The sequence below is a fragment of the Rhinoraja longicauda genome, chromosome 9 (assembly GCF_053455715.1).
Source record: "Rhinoraja longicauda isolate Sanriku21f chromosome 9, sRhiLon1.1, whole genome shotgun sequence".
Classification (NCBI taxonomy): domain Eukaryota; kingdom Metazoa; phylum Chordata; class Chondrichthyes; order Rajiformes; family Arhynchobatidae; genus Rhinoraja; species Rhinoraja longicauda.
The window spans coordinates 10,919,614-10,932,976 of NC_135961.1; the positions used below are offsets into that span (position 1 = coordinate 10,919,614).

The window sequence follows — 13,363 nt, forward strand, 5'->3', positions numbered from 1 at the left end:
AAACACATAATGCAGAGGTATAGCTCAATGCCAGCAGTTTTCCCAGGGAAGATAATCCAATTTGCCCAAATGGCATCACTGAAAGGGCCAAGAGGGCCTGGGCTGAGACAATTTAAGGAAAGGAAGGAAGGAAGAAAAGCCATTAAGACGGCCATGATTACACAAGTAGAATGAGGCAAATGTTGCTTTACTGCGCCATAAAAAGGAACAACATTTTGGTTGGGGGAAGGCAGGCTGAAAGAGGAACCCTGATCACTTAAGGAAATCTAGGACAAGTGAGACTATAAGGATAGATGGAAAAAATGATTTATCTTTCAAAGTGCGATCAAAAGTAATAAAATCAAGGGAGATTTTATTTATTGAATGGACGTGGAGGCTTCTGGCAACGATGGCATTTACTTTCCACCTCTAATTGTCTCTGAACCCAAAAGGCAGTTCAGCATCAAACACGTTGGTGAATCATGAATTGCAAATATGTCAGATCAGAAAAGGTTGTTAGATTTCCTTCTCCAAAGGATTTTAGTAAACTAGATGGGTTTTGTACAATAGTTTTATGATTGCTGTTAGTTGCTTTTTAATTAAAATTTCAACTGAATTTAATTGCTTGAAACTACATTTCATAAGTTCATAGGTTATAGGAGCAGAATTAGGCATTGGACTCATCGAGTCTACTCCACCATTCAATCATGGCTGCTCTATCTTTCCGTCTGAATCCCATTCTCTTGCCTTCTCCCCATTACCCCTGATGCCCATATTAATCAAGAATCTGTCAATCTCAACCTTAAAAACATCCATTGACGGCCTCCACAGTGATATGTGGCAATGAATTCCACACATTCACCACCCTCCGACTAAAGAAATTGTCTTTAGTCCTTCCCACTATCACACGGGAGGGCTCCAGGTTACGACAAGGGTCCGATCCCAAGAACTGTTCGTAACCCAAACTGTTCATGAGTCAAAAATGAACAAAAAACACATGGGACAGAAGATCACAAAAACAGCTGCAAGGCAAGAGCGAGCAGGAACAGGAAGGGTAGCCACCAGATAGCCTCACTGATTCAGTGAGTCAGTCTGCTGTGCATTCCCAGCTCTGCATGGCTCGATCCAGCAACCCCCCCCTCCCCAACGCCGATCATTGCGTGTGGTAGAGGGGGATTGGACAGAATGCACGTGAAAGTGCCCTGTGCCCTTTCAAAAAATGTATGGAATGCCGCGGCATTCAGCAAATCTATCCCAATCTATACCTCTTGTCTCCCAAGCACTCATTCTTGTTAACGGGATACCCAGGAGTCGGGCACTCAGACCTGGGAAGGACCACCGGGATTCATACCCATGTCCGGTTCAATAGGCCAGTGACACGTAGAATAACAATGTGGTATGTGATAAGATACGGGCGGCACGGTAGCGCAGCGGTAGAGTTGCTGCTTTACAGCGAATGCAGCGCCGGAGACTCAGGTTCGATCCTGACTACGGGTGCTGCACTGTAAGGAGTTTGTACGTTCTCCCCGTGACCTGCGTGGGTTTTCTCCGAGATCTTCGGTTTCCTCCCACACTCCAAAGACGTACAGGTATGTAGGTTAATTTGACTGGGTAAATGTAAAGAATTGTCCCTAGTGGGTGTAGGATAGTGTTAATGTGCGGGGATCGCTGGGCGGCGCGGACTTGGTGGGCCGAAAAGGCCTGTTTCCGCGCTGTATATATATGATATGATATGATATGAAGATCTCAAAGAGCGCTATCAATTTCCAATTAATTTAACACCAGTCTTTTGTTTTTAACTCTGCAATATCTGACATTTGAAACATGTAACTCCTACCATTACTATTATTTTCAACCACATAAATGCTATCAAATGTAAAGGCAGGGACTGCTGTTTCAGGACTTGAAACATGAACCCATTTCTCCTTCCACATGTGCTTCTCGACTTGTTAAGTCTCATTTAGATTTTTGATGTTATTAGATGTGATTGCCATGTAGCTGAACTTCTGATAAAATGCTTAAATTTTTATTTTTCTCCACGGTTGATAGTCAATTTCAAAAAAAAAATTCTGGACTAATTGGAAACAGGGAAGAGAGAGTAATGTAACATCATGTTCTTTACATTGCCTCTTGGCAATTTTCAGAATCAGGGACACAAGTAATAAATTAAACAACTAGCCAACACAAAAGTGAATTGTGCATGATACAAAAGAGGGGGAATACTCTAAAGAACAAATTAGGACATTTGAACAAAGCAAGAGGTTCCATGTACGTGGCAGAAACAAAAATAGTGACTAATAGTAGTTATAAACCGAGCAAATAGTCGAAGACTTTGAATCTACTTATATTCACGGCTGTTGTTTGCCACCTAATGAATATATTACATTATTCCAAAAGAATTAAATCCCAAGGTAAATCACCATAAGTAAGCAGGTGCTGCTCATTATGTAAAAGTCATGACTTCTAAAGAGTAGCAGATGGAAGTTAACTTTTTTTTTTTTTTAAAGTTTGCTTACAGCAGTTCCTGTACAGTTCACCACAAGTTCCTTATTTCATTCAAATAAAGTGCTCAATGAAACTGAATATTGCCAAAATGGACCTACAAAACATAAAAAATAGGTGCAAATGTTCTTACATCATACAATAATGCTAACTAACAAATTATTGGACCAGGCTATCTATGAACCTCCCTAATAGATGAGAGCAAACCTTCCCAGAATCAATGAGAGCAAGTTTTGGGAAATGCAGAAGAAGGTCCATTTGTTGATCATTTACTGATATCTAGGTTTAGTTCAGATGCAACCACTACAAATATATCAAAATGTATTCCATTCAGCATTGCAAAAACTACAGGTTTCCCAAAGTCTTACCTGTGTAACCTGCTGTCCACCCCCAGGATGACACCATAGCCAGCAGCCATTTGAACATTAATCCTTCTACATGCCAGAACAGTTTATGGTCTAGTAATTTCAAAGGCTGAAGGGCTATGAAATACAAAACATACGATGGAATGGCAACCATATTGTTGAGGACCATAAAAGCAAATCGGATTGCCCCTTTCACCAATATCCAGCTGCTGCGCAGTATTTCTTTTTGATTTATTGCCATGCTTCTATGTCTGATCCTGTAGAAATAATGAAAAATATTTGTGAGATTCAAGAAAATTAAAATGATTGCAAATTAAGCAAAGACACAATAAGTGGGTTGTCACTTTAATAGATAAGGAAGTTTTAAATAACCTGCATTGACCTGAAAGATCAAAGTACAAAAGGACTGGTGAGATCAGCTTAAGGAGTCTCTGTGAAGAGTATTCGTATGCATCACATGCAGAAGCTGCAATTGGTCTAAAAACATTTGTTCAATCTTGCAATGCTAAAATTTATGAAACAAAAGTCAGCAGTTGCAGAGTTTAAATTGTCCAATGAGATTTCTACGGAGCAAAGTCAAAACTGCCCAAGGTCTCTGTGCAAAACAAAAATCTATTCAAATCAGTTCCAAAAACAGACAACACAAACATTTCCCCAAAATAAATAGGGAACCTTCACCAGATGAATAATATTCATGCCAGGCTGCAGTTACATTTCCATTATTTGAATGCGATCTGCAGCTAGAAACACTGAAGTTACACTATTTTCTGAGAATTGCTCAAAAGCTGCAGGGGAATGTCCTAAGAATACAATAAAATATTTCTACATGTTCAATGTAAACAGGCATTCATTTTTCAAAACATTAAAAATATAGTTGATGAAATTCTTTGGAATATGGAGAAACAAGAGAGACTGCAGGTGCTGGAATCTGGAGCAAAACAGAAAATGCTGGAGGAACTCAATTTTATTTTACAATTTGGAATACGCCGCTGTAGCCTTTTAAATTTACACTGAAGTATTCTTAATTTAGCATCATGGCTAAACTCAGAGAGCCATTGGCTGAAGACAACCAAGGTATAAACTCTCATGACAAGGTCTGGGACAAGAAGAACATAGAGAGGCCTGTAAGTTTTTTCAAATTCCCTACACAAAGGATTCGGCATAATCAGACATTGAGCACATCAAAGTGGTGATCAATGGATTTATGAGTACAAAAGGATATTTATTTGGAAGTCATTACTGGAATTTTGAATTAATATGTAATAGTCCAAATAATGAACCTTATTTTACAAATTAAATGTGAAATATATAATATTAATCTCTCTACTAGCATTTTTGTGAAACCTGTAATAAGCCACATCTTGCTTGATAGTAATGAGAAGTAAGGTCTGTGGGGAGAAATACTAAAATCATTTATTCAAAAAAGTTTTAAGTGTTCACTTGAGAAAACCAACTTTGAAAAACAAAACTTGCAGAGGAAACATGAGCAGAGCAGATTCTGAAAAGGGTACAGCCCAAATTCAGCAACGAGTTTATATTTCTATTCTCTTGAAATCGTTTTGAAGAAAAAACGTACTTGGATTACAATAGACAGAAACAAAACATGATATGGACTAAGTTTACTGTTCCAACACATTTTGTGGAAATCGTGACAGCGAAATGTGACAATCAACGCGCAAGGCAAGGGTGCATTTATCCCTCGTCCTTGTCACGACTGCAAAAGTAAACTTACTTTATGATTTCTGATAGATTTTCCTCCGATTTCCATGCCCACGTTTTGGGAAATAAAGACTGAGCTGCGTCTAAACTAGAATATTTGAAGCTTCATTCAAAGAGAAATGTTAAAGACAATCTTACCTATGTTGGAGGTATCTATAAATGGATATGAGACGGATGAAGGAGAGAGGACGCTGGACGGTTACTGTCGTGGTAGCTGGGGGTCCATGGACTGGTCGTCTGGGCCGTTACTCAAAGACATAACGAGTATGAGCAGCAGCTGCCTGGAGCCACTGGGCCAAGACGAAACTGGTTTCCTCATTCATGTCCTGACAAGAATGATAAGACATGGAATGAATACAAATAAACCATCCGGTGATTATTTCATTCGCAATCTAACAAGTGGCTCCCTTCCCTCAATCACTGCCGTTTCCAGCATTGCAAAAGCATACATATATATATATATATATATATATATACTTCAAGGCTACGATATCCACTTTCAAGCCGATCAAATGCAATATTAAGCCGACACCATTTCCTTCTTGCACCTTCCAATGTGTGAGAAAAAAAGATGCAAAAAATCTCGCGATAGTGATCCCACCAACCCCTCCTCCCTCCCCAATGCAAAGGGTATAAAACGACCCGGTTGGTTCCCAATGCGAAGAGAAGGGATGAGCAGGGAAGTCTGCACCGACCCTCCCGTGTGTGTGGGGGGGGTGGTGGTGTGGGTGGTGTGGGGGGGTGATGTGGGGGGGTGATGTGGGTGGGGGGGGGGGTTGCCGGTTGCCGGTTGCCGGCCGCCTGCCGCCTGCCTGGAGGGCTTGTGCCACTGTCCACATTGAAGGCAAAGTAGAGCACAGAGGGTGGGCGTCATGTGGCGCCCGGGCCCTGCAGCACGCGCCGCGCGGATTCACTCACCGCCGCCGCCACGTTCCACGAACCCGCAGCCCGGCGGATTCCACCCTCACACCGTCCCCCTTGTGTCTGCAGCCTGCACGTAACCGGCCATGGCCCCGCGCTCGCCTAAACCCTCCCTCCCTCCCTCCCTCCCTCCCCGCCCCGCCCCAGCCTCCCCCGACACCCGCTCCACGGTGCGCGACGTCGGGCGTGCCTCCGGGCCGCGTTCTGACACAAAGGAGGGAGGGAGGGAGAGGTCGCGGGAGGCAGCGGCTTGTGTGCACGATTCAAAAAACGATTGTGCACGATTCAAAAACCGAACCAATACACACTCCCCGGCCACTGCCATCTACAGCAGTCCCTCCCTTCCTGATGGTTGATCCATATCATTGTATACACTGTAAACGGCTCGATTGTGATCATGTGTTGGAAAGAACTGCAGATGCTGGTTTTAATCGAAGGTAGACACAATATGCTGGTGTCAGAAAATAACTGCAGATGCTGGTACAAATCGGGTATTTATTCACAAAATGCTGGAGTAATTCATCTGGTCAGGCAGCATCTCAGGAGAGAAGGAATGGGTGACGTTTCGGGTCGAGACCCTTCAGACTGCTGGAGTAACTCAGTAGGACAGGCAGTATCGATTGTAATCATGCATTATCTTTCTGCTGACTGGATAGCAGCAACAAAAGCTTTTCACTGTACCTCGGTACACGTGACAATAATAAACTAAACTGAACTCGCAGGGAATAATGTGTCGGAGGTGAACTGCGGATGCTGATTTATACCGAAGAATGTTTCCGAAGAACATTTCAAACTTCGCATGAAATAATGCCCGTGGCAGTGAAACCAGTCCGAGGTATCGCCCCATTGCAGATTGCAGTTGAAGGCCTTCTACGGCCTCAGATGGAGGTAAACATTATTTCAGGACATTATTTCAAATAAGAAATGGGAGAGCACTTCCCATGGGGTTGTAAGAAACCGAAATTTGCACGAGATAAAAAAATAAACTTGGAAACAAAGAATTCCAGATGCTGGTTTATACCAAAGATAGACACTAAGGGCTGGAGTAACTCAGCGGGTCAGGCAGCATCTCTGGAGAAAGAAGATAGTGACGTTCTGGGTCCGGACTCTTCTTCAGACCTATTGATTAAAAAATAAACGACTGGAAGAACTCAATGGGTCAAACTATATATGGAGCCAAAAGGATGACTATCTCTTTGTCTCCACTGATGCTGCTTGAATCTGGAGAGGATATTTCCACTATTGGGAGAGTCTAGGACCAGAGGCATAGCCTTAGAATAAAAGGAGATGAGGAGGAATTTCTTTAGTCAGAGGGTGGAGAAACTGGAATTCATTTCCACAAACAGCTGTGGAGGTCAAGTCAATGGATATTTTTAAGGTGGAGATTGACAGATTCTTGATTTGTATGGGTGTCAGGAGTTATGGGGAGAAGGCAGGAGAATGGGGTTGAGAGGGAAAGATAGATCATCCATTATTGAATGGCAGAGTAGACTTGATGGGCTGAATGGCCCAATTCTGCATCTAGAACTTGTGACCTGCAGAGTTCTCCCAGCAGCTTTTTTCCCCTCAAAATTCCAGCATCTGCAGGCTCTTGTGTTGACAAAGGAGGTGTTCTGCTAGACAGATTGGTCCCATGAAGAAAGAAAGCTAATGTTTAATGGTAGAAATAAAGAACTGCAGATGCTGATTTACAAAAAAAAGGACACTAAGTTTTGGAGCAACTCAGTGGGTCAGGCAGCATCCCTGGAGAACATGGAGAGGTGACGTTTCGGGTTGGGACCCAAGAAGACCCGCTGAGTTACTCCAGCATTTTGTGTCTTTTAATGTTTAATTCTGATAATCTTTGGTCAAAAAAATCTGATGAACTCCCCCGGGCAATATTTAAACACTGATAGTAATTAAATAACTTTCAATGTATCCTAGCTCTTTATGGTGTCCTGTTTGTGCAAATGGTTTACTAAATCTTCCACCAGCAAAGAGAGGTAACCAGGAAAGCCGCAGAATGCATCTACTACATAAATGTTTCACCATGTTGGAAAACAATGTGATTCAGAAATCTCATTGCACCCTGATGTAGATTTGTTTCGAGATACATCAAGGAAACAAGTCCATTCTGACGATGGATCATCCATTCACACTTATTCTATGTTATCCCACTTTCTCATCCACTCCTTTTAATTTACAGAGGCCAATTAACCTACAAACCTGCACGTATTTAGTATGTGGGAGGAAACCACAGCACCCAGAGGAAAGTCACGTGATCACAAGGAGAACATGCAAACTCCACTTAGACAGCACACAAGGTCAGGATCAGACCTGGGTTTATGGCTCTACCAGCTGCACAACGGTGCCTCCCTAAATGACACTAATCTAATCCAACAGGGTGGCCCCAAAAGACTATTGGATGATGGATTTAGTTTAGTTTAGAGATACAGCAAGGAAAAAGACCATTTGGTCTACAGAGTCCATGCTGACGATGGATCACCGGTTCACACTAGTTCTGTTATTCCACTTTCTTATCCACCTCTTACACACTGGGGGCAATTTACAGAGGCCAATTAACATACAAAATTCCATGACTTTGGGATGCGGGGGGAAACTGGAACACCTGGAGGAATCCCACGTGGTCACAGGGAGAACTCACAAACTCCACACAGACAGCACCCGAGGTTAGGATTGAACCTGTATCCCTGGTGGTGTGAGGCAGGAGCTCTACCAGCTGTTCCGCAGTGCTGCATTAAACTTGAAAAAGTAATTAGGAGAGGGAAGAGGGGACATAAAATGGCACCAGCATACAAGATTAAGGAAAAGCATAAAGCATCTTATAAGTTTCTTCAGGTCAGGAAGGTAAACAGAGAAAGAGTAAGACCCACTAAAGTCAAAAGATAATTTATGCATAAAGCCTTAGGACATCATTGAGGTCTTAAAGAATACTTCTCATCTGTATTCACTATGGAGAAGGGCTTTGTAGTTTGAGAATTCAGGGAGGGGGATGATGTAATTTTTAGATTAATTTCCATTGTCAAAGATGCAGCATTAGATTTCTTAGCAGTCTTAAGGGTGAATAAATCTCCAGGGCCTGATGAGATATATTGCTGTCTGCTATGGGAGATAATTGTTGGAACTCATACAGAAATGCTCAAATATTGTCTGACCATAGAAGAGTTGTCAAATGTCTGGAGGACAGAATATAGTGTTTCTATTAAAGAAAGACAGCACGCAAAAGCCCTTCTGGCATGTCATTCTAATGTCAGTGACTGTGAAATTATTAGAAACATTTTTGGATGGGCATGATTCATCTGCAGTGAGAGGCAGGGATCGGCAGATATGGGGTTATCTTGTCTGACTAATTTGATTGAAGAGAATAGTGTACTTGATGTAGTCTAAATGGACTTTGATAAGACCTTTGGCAAGGTCTCACATGGGAAACTAGTCCAAAAGATAGAGCTCATGGGATCTAGGGCATCTTGGCAAATTGGATTCCAAATTGTCTTCACGAGGGGGGCTGAAGTGATGATCAAAAATTGCTTTTGCGATTTGAAGTCTGTGAGTAGTGGTGTATCACACGTCACTATTTGTTACATACATTGACAATCTGGATGTGAATGCAGGATTTAGGATTAGAAATCTGATGATGATGTGAAGATTGATGGTTGTGTTGATTACGAGGGAGGTAGTCTTTGGCTGCAAAACAAGATGGATCAGTTGGTAATATGGACAGAGAAATGGCAGATGGAATTTAATGTTCATCGGAGGTTGAGGGGAGATCTGATAGATGTTCATAAAATTATAAGAGGCATACAAAAGATATACAGAAACCTTTCCCTGAATGGAAATGTCAAATATTAGAGAGCATACTTTTACGGCCACAGGGGGAGAGATAAAAGGAGACGTGCAGGGTAAGTTTTTACACAGAGTGGCAGTTGCCTGGAATGTGTGGCCAGGGTTGGTGGTGGAATAAGAGAGTTTGGTATCTCAATTGAGCATGCGCAGGTCATAGGTCGCAAGGGCTAAACATTCTTGCCGGCTGATCTGCTGCGTGTATACAGACCTGCGATTCATCTGTATTTTCCAGTTTTGCTTTGTAGAGGTAAGAAAATACTGATTTAAAAAATGATAATTAGGTATATTTATGGTTAATTTGTACTCCGGTAGACACAAAATGCTGAAGTAACTTAACGGGACAGGCTCAATCCTTCCAGCCAGCACTGCCATGAGAGTGGTCCCCGGGACAGGTGGGCATATACCAGTCGGGTGCTGCTCCGTGAGGTTACAGGTGTTGCAATCGGAAACGCGCAGGGTGTGATCGAGGGAACAAGACCTAGACAACCGGCTACAGGGAGCCAGCGCTGGCAAACATAGCCTTTGCTGGCACCACCATCCCCGTGGCTACATGAGCGGCATAGGGGTGAAGAGGAGTGAGGTTTGTTTGGAATGAGGGTGAGTTTGTGCAGCCCCCCTGTCTACTCTGGGCGGCGGCACAAATGACATTGCCTGGGGAGGGAGGGAGCTCTGTGACCCACAATGAAGCACCAAGTGTGGGGATTTTTTAAACGGGGCGGCACGGTAGCGCAGCGGTAGAGTTGCTGCTTTACAGCGAATGCAGCGCCGGAGACTCAGGTTCGATCCTGACTACGGGTGCTGCACTGTAAGGAGTTTGTACGTTCTCCCCGTGACCTGCGTGGGTTTTCTCCGAGATCTTCGGTTTCCTCCCACACTCCAAAGACGTACAGGTATGTAGGTTAATTGGCTGGGTAAATGTAAAAATTGTCCCTAGTGGGTGTAGGATAGTGTTAATGTGTGGGGATCGCTGGGCGGCACGGACTTGGAGGGCCGAAAAGGCCTGTTTCCGGCTGTATATATATGATATGATATGATAAGGAGCCGTAGACGCTGGTTTACACCAAAGATAGACACAAAATGCTGGAGTAACTCAGCGGGACAGGCAGCATCTCTGGAGAGAAGGAATGGCTGACATTTCAGGTCGAGACCCTTCCTGTAGGGTCTGCAGGTAAGCGTGTTTAAATAAAAAGCAGGCCTCGTGGCCGCTCATCAGGGCCAGCATATCGCCCAGCAGTACCGACAGGCGTTAGTCACCCAGGCCAGTCATCTGTAAGATCTGGGTCACCCGCTCGGCCTCGCTGTGGCAGAACTTCCGTAGGAGAAGGGCCTTGAGGCCCTCATACTTATTAGCCGCCGGGGGGGGGCACATCTGACCCGAAGTGCAGTGGCCTGGTCGAGGGAGCTGATAATGTAAAAGTATTTGGTTGCGTCGGCGGTCACTCCCCACAGTGCAAACTGCGCCTTGGCCTGGTCAAACCAGAAATCAGGCTCGTCGGTCCAAAGGGGAGGCAGCGTCAACGCCACGGCGTGGAGAGCGGGGCAGTCGGCAGGGTCCACGGGGTGTGGTCCTGCAGGGTCCAGAGGCGGCTGACCGGCAGGGTCCAGGTGTAGTTGACCGGGTAGAGAAAATGTCGACGGTCACCAGTGTAGTGGGTCTGGACGCGGTCAGAATCAGGCAAGACGCCAGGTAAATATTAACAGTAATTTAATCCAGCAACAGAACATCCACTCTCTTCAGTCTAACACACGAGTTCTCTCTCTAGCCCCTTCAGGCACTAGTCCCTCCCCCAGCCCTGTCCAACCCGTGCCGAGGGGGATGATCCAGGGAGTGGCCTAATCCCCGGGTACCGCCACAAGTGTTTAATTGTAATATGGACCTAAGAAACGGAAGAATTAAATTCTTACTGGCTGTAAACATTGTACTCATAGATAACATAATAAAGACAAAAAAATATCAATTAATTAAAAAAAACAATCTTAGTGCAAAAAAAGCCCAAATGCTGCAAATAGTTTGTGTAGGAACTGCAGATGCTGGTTTACACCAAAGATAGACACAAAATGCTTGAGTAACTCAGCGGGATAGGCAGCATCTGTGGATAGAAGGGATAGGTGACGTTTAGGTGACTCTTCTTCAGTTTGCAGGTCAGACATCGTAAATGGAAATGAACAGTTAATAACAGTAAATTGTCAAAACATTCTCATCTGGGTATTGTCAGCATTTACATGAGAGCCGATCAGATATCTATACATGGCCTCCTGCTTCTGTCACACCAGTTTATACTGGATGTTTCCCCTCTTCACTCTCAATGCTGATACAAGGTTTCAACCCGAAACCTCGACCATATGGCGAGTCTGAAGGCTTGTAACTTTGTCAAAGAAGTTTATTGCGGTAGCAATATTCAGTTACAAAGATAACAACCGAGATCGCAGACGACCATTAAACTCAAACTATTCACATCGAAGTCCTCTTCCAACTGACTGGTTTTGGGCGCCAAAACCACCACGTGACCTTGCTGGCCAATCCGAGGGTTCGACTCTCTGGACCAATCCCTATGGTCGCTACATGACCCCCCCCCAGAACCCGAGGTACGGTACCTAGCAGGAAGCCGGATTTCGCGACCAGAACGAGTAAGGAGAGGGCCTGCAGGAACCACAGGGGCAGGAGGTCCAGGGCCGGAGGGAATCGCAGGAGGACGGCCCCGTCGAGGGGGTTGACCGGCCAGGACAGGACGGTCCTGATCCAAATGGGCAGGTTTGAGCCTGGAAACAGAGACAAGCTCCCTCCTGCCCCCAACATCTAAGGTGAAAGTGACCGTTCCTTTACGCAACACGCGGAACGGTCCTTCATAGACCCTCTGCAACGGGGAACGATGGGCATCCCTACGCAGAAACACAAATTCACAGTCCTTCAAGGCTGGCGGTTCATGCACCGTGGGACACCCGTGGCGTGAAGTACGAACCGGAGCTAGGGAACCCACCCGCGCCCGGAGTGATGCCAAAACCGACGGAACCGAGGGCTGCTGTCCAGAAGGAAATCCCCGGGCACTCTGAGTGGCAAGCCATATACCAGTTCCGCAGACGAGGTCCCAAGATCGTGCTTAGGAGCCATACGGATGCCCGGAAGGACCCAGGGCAGCTGATCCACCCAATCAGGGCCGTCCAGCCGCGCACTGAGGGCTGACAAGTTGACGGTGAAACCGCTCCACGAGCCCATTAGCCTGTGGTGATACGCTGTGGTCTGCTGCAACTTGGAACCGTACAGCTCCGCTAGTGTAGCTCAAAGGGCAAAGGTGAACTGGGACACCCAGTCGGTGGTGATGACTGACGGAACACCGAAACGGGCCACCCAATGCAGAGCCAGGGCCCGGGCACAAGAGGCGGCGGAGGTGTCGGACAATGGGAAGGCCTCGGGCCAACAGGTAAACCGGTCGACCACCGTGAGTAGGTGAGTGTAGCCCCTAGAGGAAGGTAAAGGACCAACCAAATCCACATGAATGTGGAAAAAACAGACCTCAGGAACCACAAACTCCTGTACGGGAGGTTGGACATGCCGGTGAACTTTGGAGGTCTGGCAGGGAACACAGGATCGGGCCCAAGCGGCTACTTGCTTCCGCAGGCCATGCCAAACAAACCTAGCGGCTACTAAGGCGGAGGTAGAGCGAATGACATCAAACACCCGACGCTGAAGGGCGGCCGGCACCACTGGCCTGGGGCGGGAGAGGGAAATATCACACCAGACCTTTGTACCCGAGGGCCCACAAGCCACTTGGGCCAACTTTAACCCCGAAGTGATGGAGTGATATGCTGAGGCAGTGTCCGCCAGGCGCTGTGCCTCCGCAAGCTCCTGAAAATCAACCTCGCATTCCACCGCTGAAATTGGGGAAACGGCTGGCCTGGACAGGGCATCAGCAACGGCATTAAGCTTACCAGCGACGTGGCGAACATCCGTGGTAAACTCTGAGATGGAAGTCAGGTGCCGTTGCTGGCGGGCCGACCATGGGTCAGACACTTTAGAAAAAGCGAAAGTCAGCGGT

The 13,363-nt window shown here is 45.5% G+C and overlaps 2 protein-coding genes across 2 annotated transcripts in view; one reads left to right on the plus strand and one right to left on the minus strand.

Moving 5' to 3' along the window:
- lpgat1 (lysophosphatidylglycerol acyltransferase 1) overlaps positions 1–5,597 on the minus strand; it is an 86,381-nt gene extending 80,784 nt beyond the window's left edge. The window contains exons 1-3 of the mRNA XM_078404778.1: positions 5,484–5,597; positions 4,704–4,891; positions 2,850–3,103 (exon numbers count right to left, since the gene is read on the minus strand). Coding sequence (XP_078260904.1) covers positions 2,850–3,087 — 238 coding nt within the window. The 5' untranslated portion in view covers positions 3,088–3,103; positions 4,704–4,891; positions 5,484–5,597. The remainder of the gene's footprint in view (positions 1–2,849; positions 3,104–4,703; positions 4,892–5,483) is intronic.
- A 709-nt stretch (positions 5,598–6,306) lies between these two features.
- The window catches only part of nek2 (NIMA-related kinase 2), a 52,230-nt gene continuing 45,173 nt past the window's right edge, over positions 6,307–13,363 (plus strand). Inside the window, exon 1 of the mRNA XM_078405779.1 lies at positions 6,307–6,374. Coding sequence (XP_078261905.1) covers positions 6,369–6,374 — 6 coding nt within the window. The 5' untranslated portion in view covers positions 6,307–6,368. The remainder of the gene's footprint in view (positions 6,375–13,363) is intronic.